This window comes from Notothenia coriiceps, unplaced genomic scaffold (genome assembly GCF_000735185.1).
Source record: "Notothenia coriiceps isolate Sejong01 unplaced genomic scaffold, NC01 NC01_scaffold00038354, whole genome shotgun sequence".
NCBI lineage: Eukaryota > Metazoa > Chordata > Actinopteri > Perciformes > Nototheniidae > Notothenia > Notothenia coriiceps.
The window spans coordinates 374,584-389,641 of NW_011371055.1; the positions used below are offsets into that span (position 1 = coordinate 374,584).

The 15,058-nt window shown below is 38.9% G+C and overlaps 1 protein-coding gene across 1 annotated transcript; it reads right to left on the bottom strand.

Annotated features, from left to right (window-relative positions):
- Window positions 1-83: 83 nt before the first annotated feature.
- On the bottom strand, window positions 84-14,833 carry dbh (dopamine beta-hydroxylase (dopamine beta-monooxygenase)). Its single transcript, XM_010797751.1, has 12 exons — window positions 13,640-14,833; window positions 10,634-10,780; window positions 9,358-9,615; window positions 9,005-9,181; window positions 6,281-6,383; window positions 5,944-6,110; window positions 5,623-5,766; window positions 4,543-4,581; window positions 2,897-2,956; window positions 2,561-2,688; window positions 2,090-2,246; window positions 84-662 (listed from the first exon to the last, which is right to left on the bottom strand). Exons 1-12 carry the CDS (start codon window positions 14,006-14,008, stop codon window positions 549-551), a joined length of 1,863 nt encoding a protein of 620 aa, XP_010796053.1. The 5' UTR covers window positions 14,009-14,833; the 3' UTR covers window positions 84-548.
- Between the last annotated feature and the right edge of the window lie 225 nt (window positions 14,834-15,058).

Here is a 15,058-nt window from a genome sequence, read left to right on the forward strand (position 1 = left end):
AGGTGATTCTTATACTGTATGCAACATGTCTTAAGTGAATTGTTAACCAGTTAAATTAACATTAATGACCAGTAAACGTGAAATGATTGTTAAACCACTTATTTAATCTGTCCAAAGCAATTTGTGTATTAATAAATCCCTTTTTATCTGCCAACATTTTTGTGACATTTATTATTCAACACACAAAAACAAAGCAAATACACACAGGACACAAAAGAGTGGGAGAAATACAATGCTGAACTGAAGAAGTGGTTAAAAGAACAAGTTATTTACTTTTGAATAATGTTACACTTTTGTCCCAAGCACTAATTAATGAGTCACATTTTTGTGTTACATGACCATTTCCATTTCCATGTCAAGTGCTAAAACATTACATAGGAATCATCATTGGGAATACTCATAACATATATTATAGATATTATACAATAACAGCGAGTAGAGAACATAATTCATCCAAAACGATCAATTCTGCTCAAAGGAGCTTCTTTAACTTTCTCCAGGTTAGCAGCCCTCTTGTGGGCTGAAGCAGGCCGTGGTGACCCCCTCGCTCAGACTTGGGGTGTGGGGGGTTTGCTGGTGGGGGGCGCCCCTCCCTCACAGGGGTAGCGAGGCTTATCCAGGATGGAGGTGACCACTGGTACAGGCTTCTTGTCCCACTCCCCCTGGAGAAACAGATATATGATGTTGGTCACATTTGATCGTTGTTTGGGGGGGGGGGGGGGAAGAAAGTGTTTTGTCCTTGATATTTTGCAGGTTTTATTATGTGACAGTTTTTACTGTACAGTTCATCAAACCTGCCCAAAAAAAGTATTTGTGGTTTCTAGTGAACTTTCTTTTACGGCACATAGTTGTTCAACTTATTACAGAGTCAAGTCCAGTTCCCCCCATAAACAGTGTTTGTGTGTGTAGTTTTTTATTTCAGTTCTGTGTTTTGTCAATTCCTTCCTTTTGCAGTGCTTATCTTTGCCTACAGCTACATTTAGTTTTCAGCATTTATTAAGAAATCTAAATTATTGCTTTGTTAGACAATGATTTATGTCACTCTTTAGTGCTTGTTTTTAATTTAATGTATGTGATTAATAGCTGTACTCCAGGTTGATTTTATTGTTATTTAGATCACCTGTTGCGCAGGGGTTGGCTCATACTGAATAATTTAGAGAAGTTTGGTGCATTTACAACACAACGCCCCTTGTATTAGGGCTTGAGAGAGGTGGGTACACCCAGCACTATTGATCTTTTACCAACTTATCCTAATTTTAGCAGATTTTGTCACCTAGATGCTCTGATCTTTAGGTGTTATTGAGACTTCTTTGCCGTCTTAACTTTTCTGACTGACGGTGATTTAGAGCATTCTGAAATGCCAGTCACTTGTGTAGAACAGGTTTCAGGCCGTGACTTTCGATTGTGCATTTCAGCTTTCAGTTGTCTCTGTTGAACTTCACAAGTTTAATTAAACTCTTCTTTTGAACAAACTCCAAACAGTGGGTGTTCATCATTCATTTCTAAGCTTTCCCCTGCGTTATATTAAGAATCGACACCACAATGACGTTAACACTGAGAGTCGACTGTAACCTTGGCTGCTAAATTACTTTTAGAATATTTCACGCTTGACGGCCTCACCAAAAATATATTGTTAACAGTCTCTCAATTGCCTTCCAGTGGTGGCATTGATAATGAAACACATGCCAGTTTTGTCGTAATTAAATACACCATAATAAATATTCTTGCAGCTTTGTAAAAACATCAAGCCATATGCTATCTTTCAAGAACATGAGCCTAATGTTTCAAATGAGGTTTTTGATATTTTTTCTCCCAGACACTGGACCTGATGATAGAAATCAAGGAGGACGTTTTTTGCTCTTACATAAAACCTTGATCAAGGCCTCTAACCATGTTTGATCTCGGATTTATTTATTCACTCTGATCCAAACATACTGTGTGTGTGTCTGTGTTTTTGTTATAGGTTAACAAGCGGTCCGTTCAGCCGATCTGACTATCCTGTCCGACTGATGCCTGCCTTCTGATCTGGATAATTGGCGGCTTGGCAGTCGATTGCAGTGTGTGTGTTAGTGTGTTGTCTGGGACTTACAGGAAAGAGGCGTGCACTCGACTGGTTGCAGTGCATGGAGATGGGGGCTGTGTTATAAAGGGAGTCCAGCACTTCTCCACTGAATGCGTCCCACTGTAGTTTAGAATACTGCTCCGTCACGTCCACATCACACACGCAATGGTCATCTCCGTGGAACCTAGAGTGAGGGCAGGATGGAGGGAAGAGAGAGGTTGAAGGAAAGTTGATAAAGAGGAAGGCAGGGAGATTGAGAAAGGAGGAAGAGATTGAAAAAACACAGTTTCACTTTAAAGGACAAAACATCAGTTTTGTTTACGATTAAAAGGAGTAATCACAACTCTGGTTCCCGGGAGCGAAGGACAAGAGTGACTGTTGATGCCAAGAATTGCTTAGTCATACAAGAGATGAAGGGGAAGATGTAAAATTAATGAAGGACGAGGTGCGCACGCAAGTGATTTCCGAGAGAGATAGATGAGTTTGTGCTAGTGTTACCTGTTAATGAAGTTAAAGTATTTCTGCAGGTATCCTGAGTCAACGTGGCTTTTGCAGAGCTCCAGCTTAGTTCGAGGGTAGTAGTGAACGTAGTTAACACACATTTCATCCATGATGCCAAAACCTCCCTGAGGATACAAAGAGATTTAGATGAAGATGGAGGAATGTGCAGTATAAAGAGTAGATGTAGGTATTAAGGGGGGAGATATGGAAGGATTAAGAGAATAAAGGAAATGTGTTGGGGAAAGAGAGATTAGAGAAGGCAATACTCAAGATTATTCCTTATGCTGTCGCCCAAGGTGAATTTAAGCAATATAAAAATAGTGTGCCGCTCACCAATGTAGGCTTGCTCCTATCTTCTGTGTTATAAGTACACTTAGTTATGAGGACATCACCCTGCAGGATTAAGCAGAAACACAACGCCATGTTCACCATATTTCATTTTTAACAAAGCGCAATTGGACAGTTTAAGGTTATTGACAAAAATGTCAGATCCAGTGGCCAGTATTTGTTTTTTGTTGTGCTATGTGGAGCTCAGCTGCTGTGTTTTTGTCTCCAGAGAACTTCCTATCACATCACACATTATTACAGCCTGTCCATACAGTATTTTCACTCCATTTAACCTGTTAAACCCCATGGCCCAGCGGGTGGGGGCAAAACGCAACATCTTGCAAGAAACAGCGTCTGAGGGCTTCTTAACATTTAATCAACTATGAATGTGTCATACTCGCTTAACGGGAAGAAACTCAGCTCAGACAATACTAACCATGTTTAGCTAAACGAAACAAAAGGGTAATAACAAAGGCTCTGAATTAGCCTTGAGACAAAAAATGCTAACGCAATTAGCACAGAACTAAATGTAAAATACCCTTATTACTCATCAAATCTGCACAAACAAGATATCGATTAGCAAACTGAGATTTCACAGATTCCAGACATATAATTATCATCAGTGAGTGATCTGAACTAGCGACAGGGGAAACAAAAACAGACATCACACCACGTAGCATTACGGAGCAAACACGGGAGAAATTCTTACCTATGCTGTTGTTCGGATCAAAAGTTGTGTTCAATGGCATTAAAACGATAAAAACGCTGCTGAAGGTTAATCCATAGGTTAATCCAATGGTTCTGTGTCACTTTGAAATGGTACTGATAATCCATCTTCATATTTAGGTCAATAACGGAGATTTCATATTTAGCTGCTACGAGAGTGTATGACAGCTTCCGGTTTTGGGCATTCTGGCTACGCATCACTCATTCACCAATGGGTAATGTTTAGATGGATTCTAGGAACTTCCCCTCGATTCTATTGGCTCTAACGGTTCAAAAGAGATGTCAATCCTCAAAATCGATCAAGGGGGGCCATAGATATGGAAAATGCACCCAAATGACCCCAGAAGTGTTTGTTTTTTTCAAAATCTCTCTAAAAAGGTCAAGTGTCACTTGTTTTGCATCAATCTTGATACAGGGTACTTATTATATGTTATAGTTTGGATTCCTATAGCTTTTAGTCTACTACCCCATCATTCAAGGATGGTTTTCACTATAAGTAATGTTTTTTTGTTTGGACAGACTATAATTTACACTTTTGTTACTATGTTCAATCTGAATTTACTTTAAAATAAAAAAATTCTATATTGATTCTGACTTTTCTACATCCAACTCAAAGGTTTATCATTGCTTTGAGAAACAATATTATTAATTTACCCCTTTTAGAAGTGAAGTTATAGTTAATTGTTCTGGGAATGTCATTTTCGAGCCTGAGGCCTGAAAAATAGGCTTGCGGTTCAAGCGTGGTACTCTAATTCAGAACTTCAGGAAAAATACACCTGGGGCTTGACCGTTTAGCCTTCATTCACCATTTACTGTGAAACATTAAATAATCTAATCTTCTCTGAAAACAAATTCTGCACAGAGAAAAACTAAAATAGGCAATGCTTTATTAAATTGCAAGCGTAGTGATCAACATGTATACTTACAGGTAAAACATTTGTCATTTTCCTCAGAACTCGGATTGTCTAAAGGCGAGAAGAACAAAAGAAAATTAAGTAATTAAAGGGAAAATCCACCAAACATTTAATTGTGTACATATCTTTTTACACCACATTTCCCTCTCCATCATCTTGAGTTTGGACATAATCGTAATTTATTTAAAATATGGAAAGATAATGTATTGATTTTGAGGATTTTCTTGGAGGCAGCTTTCATAGTTATTAGCTGTGTTGTATGTGTTTCTATAAGATTTTCAGAAAGCGGCTTGTTTATATGTCTATAATGATGATGCAGGGTTTGAAACAACACTTCCACACAGGTACAGTACACAGATTAGTCAGACATCAACAGCAGCTGGAGATTTTATCTGGCAGTCTAGCAGATGTCCTTCTCTGCCCTCAGTGTGTGTGTGTACCTGCCCCAGGATATTTAAAAAAAAAAAAAACACAACAGATGTCGTCTGCTCTCTCCCAACAATGTTGATGTTGTTGTTTGTCAGTTTTGATGTTGTTTTGACAATCAGGAAGTTATTTTATTCTGCTTTGAATGGAATTATTTACTGCTATACCTAATGAGGCTAAATCCAGGTCAGAACAATTGTGACTGATAAGAAATAGATTATAACTTTCTGTAGAAACACTGCTTTCATTAAAAAGTAATCAGTTATCTGCCACCTATTAACACCTGTTTGATTAAATACTAAAACACTTTCTATGATAAGTAATTCCATTAGTTAGCAGTATTTTAAAGAAATGTTTTAATAAATCATTTGAAACTCCTCGTTTGCAGCAAGTACACAAAAGACCATCAAGCATTAGCTTATCATTTTCAGCTAGTTATAAAACATGCAAAATCAAAGACCCTTTTTGAGCCTTTATTGTAATGAGGTGGCAGCTTATTATTTTAAAAGGTGCAGTAGAAGCAGAGGATAATCTGTGGCATGTGGCTCAGTGAGATATGAAGTGCTACTACCTTCTTTCAAATCTAATGAAGTATAAGATACACCGCACAAAGAAAGTTCTGTGCACAGATTTCCTCTGGGTAAACTGAGCCCCGCTGTGTCTCACCTGGTAGTGTGTACTGAAGTGCTTGTCCTCCTGGACCACCTCCAGCTCTTTGCCTGCCCTCACCAAAACAGTCCTTACCCCCCGCCCTGCCAGGTGGGTGTGCAGCTGGGATGCAAATATATAGATTCCTCCTGAAGGCAAAGCCTAGATATACAAACAGACAGACGGAGAAACTTTCAAGGTCAAGTTCCAACTGAGATTTCTGTGCTTAAGGGACCAAAACTTGAACAAAAATATGTGGCATCCTAGATGAAATATTTATCCATAATTCTTATTTGAACGTTAAATAATGCAGTGAATATGGGGGAAATGTATACATACAGTCTGGGTACACTCGGAGGTGCAATATCCACTGAGGTAGAAGTTGTTTTGTTTAGGTGGGACAGCCATGATGGGAGTATAAACAAGACCCAGCTCCATGATCCCTGCATCGTACCGCCTCAGACTCGGGGTGTAATGCAAGCGTATCCCTGAAGAGTCACGACGGCCTGCGAGAAACAAAATCATGCAATATTTAAATATGTATCAAAGTCAGTTTACTAGTAGGTTAAGGGTATGTTCGGAACAATTACAAGGAAGTGTGCATAGAAGAATAAGAGTAAGTGCAGTGTTGCAGAATGTGGTAAAATGTGTGAGTCTAAGTGTGTACTTTATATACCAGATATAATGAGAGGGTTGTGGTAATGGACCTCCAGACGAAGGAACCTTGAGGAACTTGGTCCACCCAGAGGCATCCCTGCATCAGGAGGATAGTAAAAAGCCTGCAAAACACACACACACACAATTTTTGACTGTGAAAAAACTATAATCTGCTAATTTCCCCAACTGAAAAACAGATTTAAATGTTGTATTTTCTGAGGAAGGAGCTAAAATTCATTAATGTTTCCATCCTTGCTCATTCTGTTTAAGACTGACAATGTCAGAGGATGACAAAATGAAATCATCCAGATGTAAAACTACTTTTCAACCATGTGCCAAGAAAAGGTCGAAACACAAAACTGGTTATTTGACGGTTGTATCTCAAACTTCCAGACTTACTTCCATTCTGAAAATGTAATTACAGGATTATCCATCCGCCTCAATTATTTGCATATTAATTACTCGCCCAATGTTCTCCTTCAAAATGTGATTCCATCTTGGTAATCACTACTATATTAATCTTATTGATTTTTCTTGCCCACTCTGCAGAGATAATAGATTGTCTCTCTAGCTCTACTAATGTGGTACTGATAGTCTTCCTTTTCTTCTGGGGTCCCTCAGGGCTCACACCTGGGCCCCCTTATCTTTCAGGTCATCATCATTCACTCCACAGTTCACTTCACAGTTACGCAGATGACACTCAACTAATTGTGTCCCTGGTCTTGGACAATTGAGACCAATGCACCAACACTTGTCCTAGCAAATGTTCTTTCATATTTCTTGCTGTTTGAGTTTGTATATAAATGTTTTTGCACTTATTGTAAGTCACTTTGTAAGTAATCTAATGTAATGGTTCATTCCAATGTTGGAAAGTTGCCACTAAAACATGCCTTGGCACAAACTTACATAATCAAATATTTTCTTTGCATCAAATGTATTCCTTGACAAGGACTTTCAAATGTCTTCAAGGCCTTTTGGAAATGTATGAGCTGGCTAAAACAATGCTTATTGATTATTTCTACACATCGAAAGGTTGTCTTCTCATATGGATGCACACTTTGAGGCACTGGTTGAACGTGTGATGTATTTCTTTCTTTCTTTTATGCTCGTTGGATTCTGAGATATTTTGCTTAGCATTGGCAAAAAACTAATTTTCACTCACTTCTGGCCCCATGGGCGTCAAACCTCCTCGCTTTTATCGAGGAAACTTGATTTAATCTTCATTCATCATCGGTCTTTTAATTTTTCAGACCACTTGAAGACTCTGCTGATACACACAGTTTGTAACGGAAGAGAGAATTGTTTTATTTAATCTTGTTAAAGTTGTAACAGTAAAATCCTTGGAGACTTGCTTTCTCCACTACAAACACACCACTTTTTCTCTGCCATTTATTTTCACTTCACATTCTGGCAGTGTAGTTCCTTACTGTTTCTCTCCCTTTTCAAACTTCCCTCCCTCTATTTTCCTGCTTTCTCTCTTGCATTGTTTTCGCAGGGCCACGTTTTCCTTCCGATGCAGTCCCGGGGAGAATGAGACAACACTATTAGGAGGTGATGAAAGAGGCCTGAATATTTCTCACCTAATCTTGTCTTCACAGCTCAAAGCCCACAGAAGGCATCCTGCTTGTTTTTGTTTGGCTGGCAGATAATCCAATCAGAGAGGGGCCAGGCTGGCTGTGATACAGTGGGGAGCGGAGCAAAGAAATATGGTGACAGGCTCGCCGTTCCCTGTCCTCTTTGCTTTATGTGACCAGCCGGCTGCCTGCCTGCTTGGTCAGCCGGCTGGTTGTTAGCTGTGGTACACAAGTGGACTGAATTAATGTCTGATAGAGGACCAACTAGCCGCCTGAAGACACAGGCGCCATTTTCTCTCCCTACTATTTCAATCAACAGTTTTCCCTAAAAAAAAGAACTGCAATGTGTGTGTTTCTTATAGAATAAAAATTCAAGGAAAAAAACAACTGTGATTTTTTACTACATTTTAGCAGGCTGACTCATAGGCTAGGTGACTGTCGGGGCTGTAGCCATGATGTTGGATATACTCGTAATTTTGCCCCCTTGGGGACAGAAAAATAAGCTGTCACTTCACACTGACCTAAAAAGCGCTCACAGAAACTTTATAGACTAAGGTTAGCATTGGTTTTACAATTATAGAATGCAATTGTCCCTGTCATTACCAGAAAAACTATCTTGCACACAATCTTAGTTTCCTCAGTAGTGTTCAGTTATTCAAGAATATCAGCCCATGATAAGCACTTGTTTTTAGGCTACAACTGTAAACATTCATGTGGTTTTCATTCTTTGACTTTGTGTCAAGTGTCGACAAGTTTGTGATTATTTGTATCATGTGAGCGTGCTTCCCACATACAGACTGTTTCCCAGCTCTTAATAGACGTGTGCTGTGTGTGGGATCCTCTTTACAAGGTTTTTTGCTCAAAGTGGTAGGCTTGGATATTACTTGCGTAGGAGTATTTGTTTATCTCTCATAATAGGAATGAGGACACGACCAAAATCAAGATTTATTCCAACTTTTTTCAATTAGACACACTATTATGTGTAAAATGTGTCAATGTATATGTGTTTCTGCTTTATCTAAAACATTATTTGACTTTGACTTGTAAGTGTTGTGAATATGTTTGTAGCACTGTTGTTTTAAGAGTATAAGGAGTAAATGTAGTCAGTGGAAGGTGCCAATGAGGACTGATGTAAGAAGATGTGTGTGGGTGTCTGTTTCCCATCATACCTCAGCACCCATAGCCCATGCAGCGAGCACATGGCGGCAGAAATCGAGCTTGTTCGGCTTCATCTTGTCATCGCAGGAGCCGCTGTACTCTGGAACGTCGCCTTTATCTGCAGAACATTCGAACACTTCCATGTGGTGCACGATGGCCTCGTTACCTGGAGTTATCACTGACTCATACTGACAGCAACAGAGAGACAAGTGGAAAAAAGAAAACAAGTCATGTTGTTTTATGTGTTTCTACTTCTAAAAGCTTTTACCTTGGACAGGTACATCAAAAATGAAAACTCTGAAATAATTGTATGCAACATAATGTGTGAAAGCTTCCATATCTTGTAATTCAAAGGCATTCATACCATAACAATGTGATTTTTGGGCATATTTTCAGGCAGCTTCTGTATGTAGCACCAGTAGGTGGTCTCCTGATGTGGGATGATGACGTTTGGCGACAAGACATCCAGCGTCCGTACATCTGGAGGCAGGATGGGTGGCAGCGTGTCGGGGCGCAGCATCAGCACAGTCTGCATCCCCGTGTGGATCCGGGACAGGTTCAGCTGCTCCAGAGAGGCAAGTGGTTCTTCCAAAAATCCATAGATGACGTGCACGGTTCCCTCCTGACAAATCCCACCCAAAAAACAGACTATGTTTAGTTGATACTAAGCAGAAAACCAACATCAGTAAATGAATAATCTTGTGTGGTTATTCATTGGTTGAATTTTCCTATGAAGGCAAAAAGAGAACTTCTTTCATTTTGTTGTCATGGTAATGACCATTAGTTTTGTGTCTGCAACTTGGAGGTTTTATGCGGCACCATGGAAACCATAATCAGTATATTAAATTTGAAGTGAAACAGCAATGAAATGCACACAAACACATTAATAAACTTTCACATACAGGGTAAATGTTCTGTGCTCAAATGCCCTCTTTACCGCCTTCAGTACTCTCTCTTCCTCGCCACCTGCTAACTGTCAGGTTCCCTCAGTTCAGGACTGACTGACTAAATCAATAAGTGTGCTCGCTCTTTACATGACCTCTTGGAGAATCGACAAGTGACATAAATGTAGAGGAGAGGATCATCTTGTAAATCAGTCAAATATTTATCCAGCTCAAGGTTTCCTACAGGTTTCAAAAGGTGACAATGGGAGACTATGGACAGCAGAGCACTGCATTGGAGCATGTATTCTACTGTACTCAAGTACAATTTTAAGCACTTAAAGTTATTTACCTGAAAAAGCTCTTCCATCACAAGCTTCCAACACATTAACACATCAATAATATAATGTAAATGTTTCTGAAAAAGGAATCTTGTGCAGAAAGAGTACTTTTAGTATATTTTGATGCTAATACTTGTGTACTTTTACTCAAGTACATTTTGAAATGCAGGGCTTTTTCTTAAAAAAGAGGATTTCTACAATGTATAACCAAGATCTAAGTACTTTATACACCTCTGTAAGGAAGTCAGTAAGGTTAAGAAAACAAGAGCTTTATGCTTTTGTTTGTACAGGATTACATAGGATTACCCTTACATTTGAATAAACACACACACACACAAACACACACACACACACACACACACACACACACACACACACACACACACACACACACACACAGTCGAAAGTCTTCACACACCTCTATGAGGTAGTCTCTGGGATCACAGGTGCTGAACGGTCTTTTGAAGAGCAGGTGGAATCCGTCAGGTTTGTGTTTGGCATCCAACAACTCGTAGTCTTGTTGGCTATCCAATGAAACGTGGCCCTCACTGTCACTCCACGCATCCTGAGGGACACATGTTGACTTTAAAAAAAATCTAACCTGCTCAAATTATTTAAAAGCACATTGTTATGAGCCAATCACATTTAGTCCAGATTTAAATTCTATTAGACTTTTGACAACCCTTCTTTACCTGAGAGTTTCAACAGTTGAACAGCTCATTTCAAAAGGAGGGGATCAGGTTTCGCAATAAGAAACTCATTATTCATCCATTACCTTAAGACATGTTGTCAAATCAAGCAGAGAAATAATAAAGTGGCTGTTCTTTGTTAATTTTCAGATTGACACAAACCTACACGATTTTCTCAAAGAAATCAGTGTACCTTCCCCACCTGGTGTTCAATATTCCTGTTCTCTGCCAGGAGGTTTTTCAACAGCTCCGTCTATCCGCTCCTGCTATGTTTCTCACATTCATATCTGTCCAGAATAACACCTAAGATCTCGGTATTTCTGTCTCCCTCTCTGAACATCTTATATAACCACTCAAAACAAACGGCAACATATTTTTATACATGATTCTAAAAAGAAAGAAGTGGGCAGTATACAGTATGTGAGTTGCAAGTCTGTGTAGAGAATTTCTAAGACTTGGAATTGTTAACTTTGTGTATAAAGGTTATCTTTTGTTATGTTTAAGTTAATGGCAGTTGGTTCCACTTTGTGTAACCATTTTTGGTCACTTTGGCCTTTAAAATCCTTACAATATGATTCAATTGTTTTGCCAATATCAAAGTTAGTTTATTAAGGTAATGGTATAATTACAGTTGATCTATATTGTAGTATTAGCAATGTGGAACGTGTTGCCATAAAAGACTGCTTATGGATTTGTGAGACAAAAGTCTCAGCCATCCCTTCTGAAGTTGAACTGAGAGCAGTGTATAGAGTCCTGCTCGCCTCAGATCTAATCTCAGCAGAGAATCACAATATGGTGTATGTCTGCACAGAAAAATCAATAAAAAGGAGTCAACTGCCCATTTTCTGTAAAAAAAAACAAAAAAAAACAGCATAGATAGTGGTAATGTTGGTTTTGGGTGTTATGGTTTATTATTCAAAAGAATGGTGTTGGTCTAAGAAAGTAGAAGAAGAAATCTGTGACCTTTCACTCCTTTTTCATTTTTAAAACCATCAAAACTTTACATTAACATTCCTCAGTTCATATTACATTTATATAAAATGAGATTAGTTCTAGATTCAAGTCCCTTTCTGCTGATTACTTCGATCGAGGAACAATTTTTTATAAAAGTTTAAAATGTCCTTATTTCTCGGCATTGACGAAAGGAACTATTTAGCTCTGCACACATTGCTTTTAGTTGTGAGGGCTTGCTCAGCAAGACATATGGACAAAAAGAGAATGAGATGTAAGAGACATTTTATACTTTAGCCTTCATTTAAGAGGGAAAAGGTGTACTTCAGAAGCTGTCCCTGCACTTTATCTCATGTATGACCTGATAACTAACCTGCTATTCATGGTGAAATCACAAACCCTACATAGCAAACAACTGAAGTCTTTGTTTGCTGACAGATCCCCATTTGGCAAATACTTTAACAAACAGGTAGTTTTGTCCACACAGGATCCTCAAAGGTTGAACCGACCAGATGTTAGTCCTACTACCTACAGTATGTTAATAATATAATACAAATGATAAATTAGTCAGAAAAGTTTTTTTCCAAGGAACAATCAGAACTGCTGCTCAAAAATGTATCTGCAATTTGTATTCACCCTGCTAACTTTTATTCATATTTCCACATAACCCTTGTGGACAAAATGTAATTTTAAAAAAGATGAATTGGAATTTTACAGCAACATAAGTTCTAAATTGATTAATTTATCAGGGAATTTCATTTGTTAAGGAGGCTTGTGTTTGGCAAATATAAAAATGAGACATTTTACACATCTTAATCAGCACAGGATTCAATTTTGATATGCTAATACCTGCTAATGGTTCCCCAGTGAGCTTCAGCTATTAGTGACGTTTGAGTGATTTCCAATTAGCTAGGGCCGATAGCATCCTTTGTGACTCTGTGATCATGAAGCAAGCAGTCCGCCGGCTCCTCGTGCAAAAAACACCAATCTCACGCCCCGGGGACCGCAGACAGATGAGGGAAACCTCCTTTCCTCAAGGACTTCATGTAATCCATGTGCATTGATGAATTTGACACAGAGAGGAAAATGGAAAGGGAGACTGAGAAAGACTGTACAAATATCTGATTCAACACCTCCTATTAGAAACCTGCTGGATTTCCACACCTTTTAGGAGACGAGCCTTGTGTCATTCTAATGTGTTGTAGCTATAACGACAGCTAAAGACACATCATTTTAGCAACCCCCCACATTAAATGTTCTTTTAGTCTTTATTATTTACCTACCTTTATATTTTTTACCTACCTTTATATTTTAAATATATATATATTATTTATTTGATTTATTGTATAGCTCTATTTGTATTTCTGTTGTACCTATATGTTCACTTTGTGTTATGGGGTTTTATATTTTATATTGTTGCATCGATTCAGTTGTCTTGTGTCTTATCTGTCAGAGAGAAACCATTATTTATTTTATTTTATTTGTATTATCATACATTTCACCTCCTTGTATCTATTAACCTGATAACATGTTATATTTTGCTGCATGTACCTTTTAAAGTTCTTAACAAATAATCAGGGGGAATTCTTGTTGTTTGTTTTTAACTTTACAAAGTTAACTTTAACTGTTATGTCATGTTGTAAAGCACTTTGAGCTGCATGTGTTGTATGAAAAGTGCTATGTAAATAAAGCTTCATTATTATTATTATTTTTATTATTATAATTCCCTAAATTATTTGAAATTTGTTGGACAGATTATATAGATAATACACATTCCGGTTTACCCCAAAGTAGCTGTTAGTTCCAGAGTCCCACAACACCACCAGGTCAGCGTTGGTCAGCTCCCCGCGGTCCGACATCCCAAAGACCACGCCGTGTTTGATGTCTGCAACCGTCAGCTGAATGTAAACCTCCTGGTTGGCGTAGCTGATGTTCCAGGAGAGCAGGACATCCCCGCGGGGGTCAAGGCTCATACGGAAGGGCATGGGGAGCGGTGGTAGAGGGCCGGAGGGGTTTATTTTAAGGTCTGACACTTCAACAGCATTGGTGGGGCCCTGGTATGAAGCCACCAAGATGACCATGAGAGCAGCGATGGCGGTGAAGTACATGATGGTGAAGTCTTGAAGCCGAATGTTCTTTTTGCAGATCCTCATAGCCGAAAGGTTCTATTGTGGCAGCAAGTAGTCGTCTTTTTTCACCTCTTGTTTTGTCTTCCTCAATCTTCCCGAAGTGGAGTTCAATCAAGAAAGTTCTCTCAATGGTGGATTTCTGTGAGAGCTCCACCTCTACACCTCTTTCTGTCCCTGTAAGCCCTGCCCTTCGTTCTGGACTAACTAGACTGTGTCCGTCGCAGTAGTCAGGTGAGGTTGTTTACCCTCTTCTTCCCATGTTTTCTTTCATCTCAGTCACTCAAACTTAATGTTGAGTTTTCCTAAACTTTCCAGTCTTTAGGTTTCTCTGATTCCAAGTCCTTTGCGGGAACTGTCTCTTCCCTCTGAGCCACTGTTCTGTCTCTCTCTTTCCCATGTCCCCGTCCTTGGTTTTTAAGAGACTCCTCCCTTGTGACTTGTCTGTTTTTATCCACGCTAATAGTATTACATTTGTTGAGGGAAATTGGATTGTATCCTTTAAGCCCTGGGGTAAACCATGATTCTTCACATCTGCCAGACCCTAATTGATCCAAATTCAACCATGGACATTATCAACGACAATCTGCTCAGAAAAACTAAACTGTATTGCTCACTCTATCTCTGTCTTTTTGTGTTACTTTAGTGAGCATGATCAAACATTTTCTTATATATTTCCTGACAAAAAGTATTTATCACACTATAGCTCTCACCTGGCTTGTTGGCTATTTGATTCAAAGTGGATTTAGGGTGCAGCAAGCACATGTGGAGGCGTAAACAAGGCATTAATGCATTAGGCCCTTTCCTTTAAGCCACTGCCTCAGGCTTCAGAAGACCTAATCAAACTGTCAATTATGGGTTTCAAACAAAAGAGGGACACATTCAGGGTTGGTTTGAAAGGTTAGTGAAGTGTGTGTGCTCTTTAGACTGTCCCTAACTTTTACACACATTTAATAATCAAACTGCAAAAGGTTACAAACAGGGAGCTTGACAGAACAGTGCATTAGTAGTTACGGGAAAAATATTTTTGACAGTGAGAATGAAATAATTAAGGGTTATAATCGGGTCTACGGACAT

What these genes read in the sequence shown, in the direction of transcription:
- dbh (XM_010797751.1), bottom strand. Translation starts at nt 14,008, where the DNA reads ATGAGGATCTGCAAAAAGAACATTCGGCTTCAAGACTTCACCATCATG. An exon ending in CCTCCGAGTGTACCCAGACT is followed by an intron (nt 5,767 to 5,943) that starts GTATGTATACAT and finishes TTGTATATCTAG; the next exon opens with GCTTTGCCTTCAGGAGGAAT. An exon ending in AAATGACAAATGTTTTACCT is followed by an intron (nt 2,957 to 4,542) that starts GTAAGTATACAT and finishes TTAATCCTGCAG; the next exon opens with GGTGATGTCCTCATAACTAA.